Source organism: Labrus mixtus, chromosome 3, assembly GCF_963584025.1.
Source record: "Labrus mixtus chromosome 3, fLabMix1.1, whole genome shotgun sequence".
NCBI classification, from domain to species: domain Eukaryota; kingdom Metazoa; phylum Chordata; class Actinopteri; order Labriformes; family Labridae; genus Labrus; species Labrus mixtus.
In genome coordinates, this window is record NC_083614.1 from 12,602,508 (window position 1) to 12,618,040 (window position 15,533).

The 15,533-nt window shown below is 41.2% G+C and overlaps 2 protein-coding genes across 2 annotated transcripts; both read left to right on the plus strand.

The window, feature by feature from the left end:
• Positions 1–2,855: 2,855 nt before the first annotated feature.
• Positions 2,856–8,108, plus strand: si:dkeyp-51f12.3 (uncharacterized protein LOC107988041 homolog). The gene is made up of 3 exons (XM_061031973.1): positions 2,856–3,300; positions 4,719–5,021; positions 7,296–8,108. The coding sequence occupies exons 2-3, from the start codon at positions 4,756–4,758 to the stop codon at positions 7,468–7,470; spliced, it is 441 nt and encodes a 146-aa protein (XP_060887956.1). The 5' UTR covers positions 2,856–3,300; positions 4,719–4,755; the 3' UTR covers positions 7,471–8,108.
• Positions 8,109–8,244: 136 nt separating this feature from the next.
• bsnd (barttin CLCNK type accessory subunit beta) lies at positions 8,245–12,213 on the plus strand. Its single transcript, XM_061031990.1, has 3 exons — positions 8,245–9,505; positions 9,609–9,685; positions 11,817–12,213. The coding sequence occupies exons 1-3, from the start codon at positions 9,329–9,331 to the stop codon at positions 11,926–11,928; spliced, it is 366 nt and encodes a 121-aa protein (XP_060887973.1). The 5' UTR covers positions 8,245–9,328; the 3' UTR covers positions 11,929–12,213.
• The last annotated feature ends 3,320 nt before the right edge of the window (positions 12,214–15,533 follow it).

Consider the following 15,533-nt stretch of genomic DNA (forward strand, 5'->3'; position numbering starts at 1 on the left):
CTTTATTTTCTACAATTCTACAATTCACTTAGCAGATGCTTTTATCCAGAGCGACGTACATCAGAGAGTAAGAACAACACAAGCAAGGATCTAGAAAAAAGGGAACAATGTCAGTAAGAGCAAACGATCAGCTTTGAGTCTGATTGGACACACAGGTGCTGACAGGAAGTGACCAGAGGCAAAGCACAACATTGACGGCAGTTCTTGAGAGCTCTAATCAGTATAGAAACCATCTTATAAGTCGTCGTTATCAAACAAAAAACCATCGTCATTACCATCATCATCATCAATGATATGGAGACCATCATCATTAAGTTAGTAGGTATTCATGAAAGAGCTGGGTCTTCAGCTTTTTCTTAAAGGTGCAGAGGGACTCTGCAGATCGAATGTGTTTTAAGTCTAAATGTAACTTAGGCCTTGCCTTAAAAAAAACCAACATATTTATAAACTAAATTTAAAGTTCACATATTATGCAAAATACACTTTGCCATGGTTTTCCAACACTAACATGTGTCCCTCCCTAGCCTGTCTTCAAACTTGCCAATTATGAGAAAAGTCGATCCTCTCCTTCTTTTTCCAGGTCAGTTTGAGGACATTATTGGTCATGATACAAAAAACAAACAAAAACAGAAAATACACGATTTCCATATGCAGGCCATAGAAAAAGGCAGCAATGTTCAGGGTTGAAATTCTGAATCACAAGACGGATGTGATGATTCACTTCAGGAGAGAGCGCTGGACACTTTTTGTGGCATGCATGTTCACAATCAGGGGAATAATGACTCATCTGATTGTTTTTCCACTGGCTTTACTGCAGGAGCTTTAAGTATTACAAACTTAAACACTGGTCAGAACTGTTCTATATAAGGAGTATTATATGTTTATGCATATTAAAAAGCAACTTGCATATATACAGGATCTTGTTTCATTCATTTAGATTTTTCCCCTCCTCCCAGACTCCCCATCATATCACAAATGTGCAAATCAACCTTCAGAGACCTTAAATGTGTTACAGTAAAAATCAATCACTGTTTATGTAATGTCTTTGGCATGAGACGTTCAGGTGCTGCTGGGAATCTCTCACATTTTACCCAAAGTCCATGAATAATAAATGTAAGAAGTCAAACACAGAAGGTCTAAATATAATTGCATGAAAGAGAATTCCCACAAATTGGCAATCAATGCTACAATGTTAACACCATGGACAAAAAAATGTGTAATATATCTTTTTCATCATACATAAATAATAAAATAACATGATGATGTTTTGATTGTAAGCGGTATGAAAAAAATGTGAGAATTCACAATCTGAATCTGAGTAAGCATTTGTAAAACAATGCATAAAGTAAAATATGTAGGCTATGTATTCCATTGTTCTTTGTCATCTGCAACGTCTGAGTTTAATGTTTTTTTTTCAGAGGTTTAATACTTTGTGTTGTTGTTTTTAGTCCGGCAGCCTGCATGAGCTCTGAAATAAGACGCTGCTCTGACAGCACAAGGACAACTGACTGACACACACACACACACACACACACACACACACACACACACACACACACACACACTGCTGATAGGAATCACAAGATTAAAGACGATCCATCATCATCATCATCTGTGTTTGTTCTGTCTCTCTGGATGTTCACCCCTGACTGAATGCTTTTCAGAAAATAAATCTTTTTTTTAATTCTTTAAATCTTTTCAATGTGTGTATTCAACCGCAGTCCCATGACACATATGCACATTTATCTGTACACTGACTACACTAAAGAAACAAATACAATATTGATTTGGCAGACCTGTATACATATTTTGGAAAATGTACGAGTAAATGTCTTTATTGTAGCAGGGATAAATAACAGTTTCATGATTTCATTTTTCAAAATATGACCTCTGTCTTCCAATTAACAGTCTGTATCTCCCAGGATACATAGTCCATTTAGGGTATTATTTGTACATTCTCCCTCTTATTTTAATAGTCCGTGTTTAATAAATAATTAATTTGTATCTTTCAATCATGATTCATGAATTTCCAGAATGGCAACCGCCACCGATGAGACTCCAAAGCCCCCTGCAGAAACAGATCAGTGACGTCACACAGGCTTCGTCCATTATTATTTACAGTCTATGGTCTCACTACATGGGGTTGCATAGAATTGAAATGGGGTCGCCTGAAATTGTTATTTATTGATCAATAAAATAAATATTGTATATTTAAATATATTGAACACAGGCCAATGTGGGCCATAGCCAATGCCAAACTTGAAACTTGCAATCTGTCATCCGCCAGCCTTTCTTCCTCTGTCCACAATAATACACAAAAAAGCCTAAATGTGGTCTAAGATGAAAGTTTACCAGCAGCACAGTAGTAACACTATTACATGATTGAAAACAAATTAATTTGAACAAAAAGCAGAATGTGTTGTGGATTTCTGAGGTCACCAGAGTTTTGTGAAGTCAAAGTTGGGTGACAAGCCATTAAAGGTTGAGAACCACAGGTCTGACGTGTTGCATGGCTTAGGTAGACCAGATAAAAGTCAGAAACCTTCGTGTCAGTTAATTATTAGATAATATCAGGACTACTGGACCAGCAGCTGAGCACATTCAAAGGAGAGTAAACAAGTTTAAAAAGTTAAACAGCAACTTAAAGCTTCAGACTACAAAATAACTCCTATGTGTGAGGAGTTTCTGTCATGAAAGCTCATCTTTTATATTAATCCACACAGGCACACATTACTGACCCGCCTCAACAGCTTATTCATGATCAATACAGTAACCTAAAACCTCTTATAGCCCCCACCCCTCTCCTTAATGTAGGCCAGCGGAGATCCTGCAGCTCCACCCCCAGCAGAGCTCCTCCTCAGCTGGAAAACAGCACAGTTTATCGGTTCCTCTTTAATGGCACTATCATTCTCTCCTTGTGCAGACAGCCTGCCCAAACAGAGACGCATAGAAGCGCAGTGATGGTGTCCAGCCCGCCCTGACCTCCAATCCTGAGAGTCTTTCCCATGGAAACACTTCCCCACCCTCACAGCCTGAACACCGCACAGTGCCCGGCCCAAAAGCGACATCTGCCCACATCCTGCTGGATTTCGGTTCCGTAATCGCTCCAAACCCGGATGTGCTCCTTCAGCGAGGAGAGCAGGAGGCAGAGGAGCGGCAGAGGAGCTCATCATGAGCCGCAGCATTCACGCACCGACGCGGGGAGAGCTCTCACTCCGTGCGGGCATCACGAGCGGAGAGAAAGTTGAAGAAGAGGAGAAAAGAGACGCTAAACCTGGTGTACGGCTCCTCAGCGATCAGGTAGGGAGTGGACGCACACACACACACACACACACACACACACACACACACACACACACACACACACACACACGCACACACACACACACACACACACACACACACACACACACTCGCGCGCGCACGCACACAGAGATGATATTGCTTACATGTTGCATTTCCTCTTGTTTACTTCTCATGTAGTCTGCTTTCTCTTCTGGCGAGTGGCTTTAATATTTAATAGACTAAATTCATTACAGATATATGCAGTTCAATCCCTTCAAATCAAAAATAGGCATTTCAGATATCCTAAAAAACGATTTTTTTCCTCCCACTTCCTGTTTACTAGTTGTAAACAGGGTCAAAGAGGTCTGAATCTTCATGACATTTTTTTTAAAAACTATTTTTCAACTGGCTAAACAGGGTTATATTCTGAAACTCATAAAACATACATCTGTTTTATAGTTTTCAAAATGGGTTGATTTAAGCATTGAAAGTATGAAAATAACAATTGTTGGGGTATCTTTTCAAAATCATTTGAAGCTGCTGGTGAAATTGGGTCTATGCTCAACATAATTCAAACACATTTGATCTTTCACCATTAATATAGTGCTTAATGGGCAGTGTGAAGTGACCAACCAGGTTCAAAGCATGGACTGTATTAAATATGGACGTAGTCTCAGCCCCCTCCATAATTATGCAAATTCTGCTTGCTGAACTTTAGTTAGTATCCCACTGCCTTCTCCAGTTTTCCCTTGGTGCCTTAAATTTTGGCTTCTTTCCAAATAAAACAGCACCCCACATGTACATTTTAGAAGTAGTTTAGAAAGTTAGTTTTCTTTGTAGCGATTATTTTGACATAATGAGAGAAAAAAGCTGTTAGAAAGTGACACCACCCATCAAAGAAAGCTATAACAAGAAAGTGGTGTAAGGAGGACCCCCCCCCCCACACACACACACACACACTCAGAGAAACTGGTTGGACATTGTGGAAAAACTACATGATATGGAGAACTTTACACACAATTTAAGACTACAACAATCTGCATGCCAAGGAAAATGGAAAAAGTGGACTGACTTTGAAACCCATTACAAAGTCTGAAGAGAATGGACTATTTGAAAGGAGACTAAACTGACACCAAAGTTTGTATACTGTGTTTATTTTGATGCACCTCATCAAGAAAAGCAAATAAAATATAAGTAAAAAAAAAAAAAAAAGAAAGTGACACCACTGGTGTGTGAATTTGTTACGAAACTTATGACAGAAGAAGATTTTCAGGTGAAATTTGGTTTGAACATGATTATTTAATCAAAGTCTTCATGTTGTCGGTATGAAAACCTTCACTTTTTGACAGTTTTGAACTTATTTCAACAGTGGCCATTGATGTAATCGTCCTATCTGGTCTAACCCTAACCCCTGTGCTTCTTTCTCTCTGCAGACTCTGTAGTTGGACACACTCACAGAAGGCTCCTGAGATGGCGCCCTCCCAAGGCATGCTGCTCTGTCTGGGCTCCCTGCTGCTGACTGCTGGGGGGGTCATGTCCCTGTTGATGGGGCTGCCATGGCATTCGACCCCGCTGTTCGGAGCCGGGCTCTTCCTCGCTTTTGTTGGCGGGGGCTTGCTGGTTGTAGGACTCCGCATGGCGATGAAGAATCTCCAGGCGGCAGTGCCCGGACACTCGTTGCTACACCCTCGCACGGGAACCCGCTTCAGCCCGCAGCAGGCCCTGGCTTTACAAAGGTACACATGCTTATAGTCAGAAAGTATGCAGAACCACAAGGTGAAGAATTCACTTATTTTTTATTTATTTCTTAAACTTAATTCCGACAACAGCATCTACACCTGCTCACATAATAATGCTAACATGCCCATGTTTAGAATTGATGTTTATATTACCGTGTAAAAATGCTCATATTAGTTTATTAGTAATCTCTATTTATAGTTTCTACATAAAACTGCTGAATCCCTTCATGCAGGACTTTGGTATTCAAAGTTTCCTTTTCCAGTTTCAGTTTGTAGTACGTTTGAAGTCAGAGTACTAACCAATCAGATATTAGCAGGCTTTGGTGTGTACTAGAGAAAAAGTCTGTATGGAGAGTAAAAGCAGGTAGAACACAATCCAGAGTAATTTCATCCAATCTCTAGAATCTTAACGAAGATTTATTTATCTCTATACAGATATCTGCATGTAAAAGCAGCTGTATGTTCTGGATTAAACATTTACGCTTACTTTCTGTGGCGTAAGCCAATCAGCATTAGATTTCCTGACTTCCTTGAATGCATCAGAGATAATGGATCTTACCTCCATTCAACAAAAAAATTAAGTTGTTTTCTTCTCCTCTTGAAAACTGACCTGACAAAGCTTCACTTTTTACTTTTTTCAAATCTGCATTATGATGTTATTTCATCAAGACACGTTTGGGTGAGTAAATCACTAGAAAATTAGTTTCTTTTTCAGGTTTGCACTATTGAAGTTAACCAGAGTGAAGCCTCTGTGTAACTTACTATTTACAGTAAAACTGAGACTCACCATAAACAGATGAATGAGCACTGCAAGAATGCAGATGTTTATTTTGCAGACATATCTGGAGGTCAGAATTTCTCTTCATACTTGATCTGAACACACAGTAACTTCTCGGGTTGCTAAATGGACTTCAAACATTTTAATGCACAGAAAAGAAAGTCTCTGGAAACCACTTTCTAAAATCAGAATGACATTTTTACACGTTGGCCGTAGTTCCCAGAGGCTTATATGTCTCCTGGCAATAGCTCATGGGTTTCATGATGACTCTCCCTAATTATTGCACTTCTCACTGTAGAGCTATGGCCCATTAACCTGACTAAAAGGGTTGGAAACATCTGGCACAGAGGACAGCAAACTTAGAAAATCCCTTTTACTATAAACCATGTCTGCTTTGTTTAACACTGGAAAAACATTTGAGACTTCCCTTTTGTTGTAAACGCGAATAAGAGAGGTGCAGACAGACGGGGGTATTTGAGCAGATCTCTTGGACCAATATAAGCTTTGCTTCAAAGTTTGACAAAATAAGCAGTTGAAAACACTGGACTGGTGGTTTTCTTTGCTGATTATAGAGGTAGGGTGATGGAGGTAACAGCAGATAGATACACATGCATTTGACAGTGAGACTCAGCCAGGCATCGTTAAAAGTAATCCATGTTCGCCTGTAAGTTTAAACAAGAGGAGCTCTGCTAACTGTCCAGCACAGACAAGCAGAGTTGCCAGCTGCAGAGTTTCCACCCTGCAGGGTTTTTTCTGCTTCTAAACACAGAACACAGGATGATTTGTATTAAACCAGGACTCTCTTTTAAATGGGCATTACTGATTGAAATAAATGAGGGAATTGATCATCACAAGGGACATCACAGACCCCCTTATACACATATATGGATTGTACTGATGCGCCATTGCTACACCTAACTGTTAATGTAAATGTTACGGAGGCCTGGGGAAGTCACTTCACCTCTGAGCAAGTTATGAAGGGAGTAACAGAGGCGAAGTAGAGTTGTAATGCTGCTGATGTAAATGTCAGAGCCAACCGGGCCAAATGTAATGTCACCTGTTGGTTTCTGAAGAGGAGTTTGAAAGCCCAGCGATGGCGGGTGCCACATTGGAAGTCATTTTGATCAATCTAGAAACAAAGAGGTGGAGCTGAGGTGGACTTTAATCTGCTAAAACAATGTATCATATTAATATGGGACCTAATGGGCATTCATCAGATTTTGGGGACAGCCTTAAGCGGACACTCGAGGAACTGCATGTTTTTGTTTCATCTTCATTTGTTAAAATGGAGTATGCCGCTTTATCATAGCTAATTGTCGACGATATTATCACCATAAAAAGTTGAGGTGTAAGTGTTGAATTAAGGTACTCTGTGTGTTTAAGTGAAACCGAGACCAAGTGCTAACTTTATAGTTTGAGTGTAACAAATACAACGAAGTGAAGGCAATTAAAGAGAGATTCATCCACATCTCATAGCTTGTCTTACTCTCCAGGAGGTTGGACCGGATTCGTCGGGAGATGTCAGAGGACTCTGTCAGCAGGAGGGCAGAGCCAGAAACCCCCCTCCCATCGACCCCGCCCCCCTGGACAATGGAGCCGCCTCCATCCTACGACACTGTGATGAAGAGCCAGGAGCGGAGTGATCAGCTTTTACCGGTACCTCCGTAGGACGTCTTTACTTCGTGTCAGTGCCTTTTTTTCTTCGGCTGAGAGAACAGTCGGGGGTTTTTGATGAACTCGCTACAAGGGGGCTCTTCTGTGCCTTAAAACAGCTGCTCTGAACCCAAACACAAGCCACAAAACCGGAGAAGGCTGCAGCTGGTGGAAGACTTAATATTTTGTACAAACTGAGCCCCAGTGTGTCCACTTACTATAACATGTGTGCTGTGATTGATTGTAAAAGGAATTGAAAGGATGAGAGACTGTTCACTCTGCCTACTTTAGGCCTTTGAGAGAGCGCCATTATGCAACTTGTACTACAGATGTAAGAACTTACATCAATAGTTTGGCTGCAGACCTCCTGTAGGCGCCTAATGGGGATATTTTATTGGCCTGCTTGATTTTTGTGACCTTCTACTGCAGCATGGTAAGAACTTTCCCCACTTGTAAACAGCTCCTCTTTGTATCTGCACGCCTTCTTGTCAAACATTTGAAGGAGATTTATCAACAGCTTTCTCCAGCGCAAAGTGCCTTAACCAGTGATGGCAGAATGTCAATAGTACAGTATTATTTATCTTACAGCTTTGTGTTTGCACATTGTGCGCTGTTAGTTCTATGCTGTGATTCTATAAACATGAGTTAATGGATATCTGTGGAGCGCTCTGTGTATGGTGTTACTCTTCAAGAAAAAACAAAAAAGAGAATTGTTGACTCTTTTAAAGGGAACCTGACAAGGTTGAGTAATATTGTTGGATTTCAACCATATGACTCTGCTAGCTTCTTCAGCCCGTTGTTTGCAAACTGATGTCTTCTGTCTATAGGCCACGGCTAAATGGCTACGTTGGAGAGGGTCATTTATTACATGCTAGTTGAGATGTGTTTGTAAGGTTCCAAACTTGTGAAGCTAACTTGAAGATTGAGAAGTGAAGAGACAACTTTTGGCGTAAAATGTATTTATTTATTTATTTATATGCAAACCTGAGACATAATTTAGATGGTAAGATGACTTTCTGCACCCAGTAAAGCTGCTAAATTTGAGACAATGATGGCACTGATAACAATACAGACAAACCTTCCATCTTAATCTGTTCTGAATAATATCTGCAGGGATGAACACTTTGCTTCTTGCTTGGTCACTCTCTCTTTTTCTCTTCATAGCTTCATCCGTCACCGTCCTCTTCCTCTTAGCCTCAGCCATTGTATCAAACAGTACAGAGACGGGCTAATGGGCTGCTTTGTAGCTGAAGGCTGCTGTGTGAGCTAGTGCCGTAAAGCTGTATGCACTTCTCCTGATATGAACTTACAGCGCTATGAAGTTACATAGCACTGAAAATAAGTGAGCGGACCGTTCTGTTGACATGGGAGAGACGCCCTTCTGCCTGTTGAAAGTTATTGTGCTATGAGATCGCCCTTTGAAACTACTATTTTAAGGTGGAAAAGTTATATATTGTTGCTTTAATGTCAGAAATAGGACAGCTTGTAGAGAAAAACATGACAGGTTCCATTTTAACCGTCTAAAATCAAAAAACAAAGATTCACTGATAAAAGTCTTTGAAACAAGTTTCCTTTCTGCCAGCAGCTCAATGCAAGGTGACCTACCGTATACTCAAACACACACACACACACACACACACACACACACACACACACACACACACACACACACACACACACACACACACACACCCCCACACCCATGCAATGTTATACCTGACTTGAGCCGGCTGTCTGCAGGCTGTAATAACCAGCGGAGTGGAACCCTGACTGAGCTTTCTCTCCACTCACCTTCAAGTCCAGATAGAATCACCAAAACGTTTTCCTCAGCTCCTTGAATTTCCAGTTTTACAGACAGAAGATCTTCACTGTGATGGTGGAGGGTAAACCATATCGATACGGGCTGATAGCAGCAGGTCTGTGTGTGGTGTGTGTGGGCCTCTTCATCATGACTCAGGAGCGACCGCACGTTTACGCCACCTTGTGTGCTCTGGGCGTCACCATGGTGTGTGTCGGGACTGTGTGGAGCCTCTGCCAGTGCTACCCAAAGGTACAAACAGAGGGTGCGTGACGGGGAGAGAGACACACAGGAAATAATCTGAGATTGGTGTCACACAGACATTGATTTGGTAATGGAGAGTGTGTGTTTGTAGGTCATTGTGGCTCCTGAGACTCAGGAGAAAAGTCTGCAGGATGGAGTGTGTTCTGCAGCTGGAGCACTAGAAGAAAGGTAATGTCACTCTTACTTATTACACACACACACACACACACACACACACACACACACACACACACACACACACACACACACACACACACACACACACACACACACACACACACACACGAATTCACAAAAAAAATTCTACTTTTCAGTTGCAAGAGCGGCCACAGAGAAAGAGAGGGAACTAGAGGTTGTCTATTCAAATTCACAGATCGGCAAATATTGACATTTGTTAAGTCCTTTTTGTGCCTTTTTAACGAGAAAGACAGAGACAGAGCACTTTCTAAACTGCCCAAAAGTTGCCAATACAGTGGCCTATATTTGTGCAGTGATATTGATACAGATATCCAGAGCGTTCCATTTATTCTAGAATCATATTGAAGTTTGAAAATCTGGTGTTCACAGTCAAAATAAAAGTGACCTGTCCCTGGAGGACATTTTTACCAGCTGTTTGTGTGCAACGATAACTGAAGCTCAGCACATATTTGATGAATCTGAAATCTACAAGTCTATTTTAGGTCTGCTTCCTTTGTACCTTCTGTCCTTCATCAGTCAGAAGAGTACAGACACTTATAATCTTCGATCTCAGGACCTTTTCTTACTGTCTGTTCCAAAAGTCAGAACTGAACTGGGGAAAAAGGCCTTTAAGTTTGCTGCTCCCTTTACCTGGAACGAATTACAAAAAGAGCTGAAACTCAATGACCTTCTCTCGTTGGATGCTTTTAAGAGGAAGTTAAATGACTTGGAGGCGGACACATCTGGCTGTAGATGTTCTTCCTGATGTATTTGTGGATTATATTTGACAAACATTTGCTGTTCGGATTTGTTATTTGTGTCTTTTAATGTCTAATGTATTTTGTATTTGAATGCTTGGCTACTCGTTCTGTGTGTGAAACTCTGTTAATGTTTTGCTGCATGTCTTGGCCAGGACACTCTTGAAAAAGAGATTTTTAATCTCAATGAGTTTCTTTCCTGGTTAAATAAAAAATAAATAAATAAAATCATTCTAACTTCAAAGAACAACAGAGTGAAAATAATGAACACTCACTTTGCTCCAATAGCCTATATGTGAATAAGTTGCTCTGAATCTGCTGCTTGTCATACGTCGACCATGTTGGCTGTTTCACTTTCATCCATGTGGCTCCAAGGTCTCCTTGTCGCTCACAGACATCACGTTCACTATAGACGCCTCTTCTCAACCAAACAGTTTCCATCAACGTCTGATCGTCTTCACACATCTTTTACCCAGTTTTCACACGGTTACCCCTCTTCCCTGTCCTCTGTCATTCACCTGATGGGCAAGCCAAGGAATCATCTTTTCCATTCATTCACATTAAAATCTGCTTGATGTTTGGTCGATATTTCCCCTCAAATGTATTTAAGCTAATGCCAATTTTGTAAATGTGTGGATAGGGATGTTGCTGGTATTGATGTTAAAATGTTTGGGGTAATGATAAAAAAAAGAAAGGTGAAAAATAAGTACTTAAGTAAAAAATTTAACAGTTGCTTTCTACTTTGATACTCCCCTCGCCTGCACGCATGAATGCATGAACACACACACAGTTCTAATGGTTCACAGACAGGTGGGTGCTTATTCAGGCTGTAATGATGCCCTGTTGCCTGTCTGTCTCTGAATCTTCAGAATGCTTGGCGACCATTGTCTTGTGGTTAAAAAGTGTGTTTGCACTGATACTCTGCAGAAACTAATTTTGTTATCTTACAGGATAATTGGTGGTTTAATGAAGCAGAGACAGCAGCAGAGGGAGAGCAGAGCAGCAGAGGGAGAGAGAGACAGAGGGGAAATTGTGGCTTGAATGTTGTGTCAGATTAGCTGGAAACATGCATGGGGTATGGCAAAGATTTCTCCCCCCTCCCTTAAAAGGAAACGTTAATGTTCTCCTGATTAAAGCACTCTGGTTATTATCGAGGCCTGCGGCTGAAAAAGGAAGCTGTGCTTTCAGCTCCTCCATGAGAGTGTTTGTAATAGCAGGAATGTTCAGCCAGCAGATAAAGACATGCAAGGTCAGCAAAACTCCCCCTCGGATTAGAAAAAAGTAAAAAACGAGGACAAAATACTCAAGCTAGACTTCTATTTCTGTATCCCCCCTCTCCTCCCCCCTGTGTGATTTAATTTCAGACATCCTGAGGCTCATCTGACTCTCTGTGGGCAGAAGTCGAGCAGCAGACAACTTCTTTCTGGATCCCTGAAGAGTCAGTGTCACAGCTGTCCCATGCTGCATCTGGTCTAAGCGAGACCCCCGTCCTCCTGCAGGGTCAGACCCGAACTCTCCCCTATACTCTCAGGACAGTGAAGAGATCCTCTGATGTCTCTGCCTCACTTAGATGATAATTTTTAAATGTTTAATTATTTTTTTGACAGTAAATGGAAGAGACTGATGATATTAACAATTTTACAAAGATCACATTGTTGTTAATAAAGTTACATTTGTATTGCATGGTAGTTCCAGAAGATGGCACTATCTACTACTCCAGAGAAAGTTTGTTGGGGACACTGCAATGGCCTACATGAACTTCTGCAAAAAAAATCTGCACTTCCATGCACAAGACTTGTTTTAGAAGCATAAAGTCTGGTTCCCTCTCACATTCAAGCTGATTTTAACAACAATCTATAAGATTTAGCACAGACTGGGTATCTTGCAGTGATGAGAGCACACAAGACTATTTCCCATCATGCTCTTGGTTGAAATTTATGAGGAGGAAAAATGGATAAAGAAGCAAAAACAGGAGCAGCTATCGACCTAAAAAAAGCTTTACTTGCGTGTGCAGCTGATTGCATTTATCATGGAAACTTTATATGACATTGATGTGTTTATAGCAGCTTCTCACTGCCCCCAGTGGCCAAAAACAAATGTTATTTCATGTAATGTGTTGAACAGTTTCAGTAGACTTTTGCCTTTCTGGATTGAGCCCTGTTCTTCCTATTTTGGTGTGTTGGTGATGACGGTGGAGATGGCTGTCTGAAATAGTGGGCCAATTTGACTGGTTTCAGATCTTGTGACTGTAAACCCCATAGATCAGTTTCAAATCATTTTACTCCGTACTGAACCTTTCAGTGTCCCCCTGGTGCCTCCCATCATAATATCAAAGAATCATAGCTTGATCGGTCAGAAAACCCTTTGTATTGATCTACAGTTGTAACATGTAAATGGACAAGCAGGCCTATAATAAAATGTTTGAAAATCCTGTAACTCCAGGTCTCTGTGCTTTTTCTTCTATTTTTGACAATTTTTTGATAAAACATGCAGAAAAACAGTTATCTATCAATCTTAATGTTGCAGTCTTAACTTTGCCTCCTAATGGTACCAGCCATGCATGGGGGCAGCAGATATGTTTGGGCCTAGTACTGGGCGGAAATGTGCGTCTGACTACTCGGGCCCCGGCCCAGTGGAGGAAGGGTCTTTCATTGGGCCTTAAATTAATCTTTGTTTTTTATTTATTTAAGAATGGTAGAACTGTTCCAATAAATTAGCGCGATTCTTAACTCTTAAAATCCTACTAAAAATATCGAAAAGTATTTAAGCTGCCTAAAAACTCCTTAAATACCAAGAAGGCATATGTAAGAAAGTTTGATTCATTGTGATTGTGTAATTTAAACTTCAAACATTTTGAAGTTTTGATGGGTGACACAAAGTTTTCGTTATTTAAAGTAGTCAGAGGTCATTTTATATTTCAAAGCAATACAACTTTCAAATCCAACAATGTTTACACCTGATTCAAAACCACAGCAAAAAAAATAGAAGTCCTCTGCGCCCATTATTGGATAATTTCTTGTGTTTCATTCCAAAAAATGGCAAGTTTATGTAGGCTACTGAAACTCTTCCAATGCATTTGGGCAATTTTGACGCCTTTATTTCAAATCTTTTAATGGCTCATTTGTTGTATGGATGTGTAGTTATAGTAATATCTCAGTGTTGACTGAGGCAGTGGCCCAGGGGCCCAGATGTGACTCCACCAACTGAGCCATACAGCCGACCTGATATCCTGTAATTGGGCAGAGAAGTCCTGGCAACGCCTCTAGTTAAGGCTCAATTTAGTCAAACTTTTACTGTGAATTCTGGCCGTGCATTGGTGCAAGTTCGACTCCCTCAGCCTATCTGACCATTAAACATTACATCCTGTGCCTGCACAAAACCACATGTACAGCCTCAGCGTCATCCTCAGGGTCTCAGACTTGACAGAAATTATAAAAATCCTTGAAGTGAAACACTTTATGACTGTTTCACTGACTAAACACGACTCCTGCTGGTGGATAAAAAGAATATATAGGTGTTGTGGATTTTTCTGTTGGTAATAAAATATCTCAAGTCAAAGTCTTTTGTCTTTGTGTATTTTATTGCATATAATAAAAAGTTATTTTGCAAAAGGGGTAATCAGCTGCAAAAGTATCATCAGTCACAAGTGCATCAAAGATTCACGGGGCAGTCCCGGTTGCAGAGCATATTTATACTTTCACAGGGTGTAGGTATTTTGCATATACATGAGTGATACATCGTCATTGGTTTCAGCTTGCCTGATGGTTTATCTAACACCAACAGAAAGTCCTTTGTTCAGAGGGAACTGATTTAGGGTCATGCTGTACCCAGATCCTGAGGAATTCAACATTCTGTCCCTCAACGTTACATGTTATCATTGACATTTTCTCATAAGCTTCAGAGGAGAGACGGGTATAAGTACCCTCCTTTCCTTTGGGAGGGGTTTCTAGAACATTTATTCTTTGTTGAACTAAGCCAAGCAGTGTATCAGTGCAAAGCGGCTTTTCATTGCGTGGAGCGTGTAATGTGTGTGTTGTGTGTGCGGGTACATTACCAACTCCTCTCTCTGACAGTCAGTCCGAGGCATAGGGAACTTGTTCGTTGTCCTGCCAGCCCCCGCGACGGTTTCCTCCGTCCCCCTCTCTTGGTGTTTCTGGACAGTCTTTGGCCCAGTGGCCATGCTTCTCGCAGTTAAAACATTTGGTGGGGTCATATGTGCGGGAATATCTTCTTCCGCGTCCGTGCCCTTGGCCCCTTCCGCGTCCACATCCTCTGCCTTGCCCTCTGAAAGGGCGGCTGTCCAAGTGGGCCGGAGCCAGCTGAGCATTTAGAGTGGCAGTGTCTAGGTGTCTGGCAGTTTTGTCTCTCTTTTCTTTCTCTCTTTGTTCACCGTGTTTGAGGAGCTCTTGCAGTCTGTTTTCAGCCCAGCCTCCCACAAGGGTGGAGCGGACCCGGGCTAGGATGGGTCTCCTCAGGCCTTCTCCAAAGGCCATTTTCATGACGTTTTCAAAGGCGGTTTCAGTTCCCCTTGAGATTGTCCGTAGAAGGGATTGTTCGGACTGATTGCTGGTTGCTGTGGGGGCAGGATAGGTGGAGCCATGTAGGTGGGAACCCAATCTTCTTTGCCTCGAACTCCACCGGTCAGAGAGGGATAAAGAGCAGACACAGGGGGTGTGGTGGGGTTATCAGTGAAAGCATCTGGTTTTTCTTTTTCATCATTTTTCATTTCATTTTTCATGTTTGGTAAAACTTTCCCTGTCTGTTTCCTATCTCTGACTTCCGCTTCTGTCATCCATATTTTCCAACATTCCATTTGTGTTTCAATCTCTTCCAACTTTTCTTTGTTAATCTTTTTCTTAGACTTAACCTTCTCTTCCTTCTTTTTCAAACACGTCTGTAACTGTATCAGTTGATTCACGCTAAGACTTCCTTTATCAGGAAATCCACATTCGTTTATCCAATATTCGACACATGACAAACATTTTTCTCCGTATTTCCCTTTCATAAACACAAAAATTGGACCTTGCAGGTCAGCCCCGTCGATCTTACTCCCTGCAGACCCCATGGTGTCTGTCCTGTAA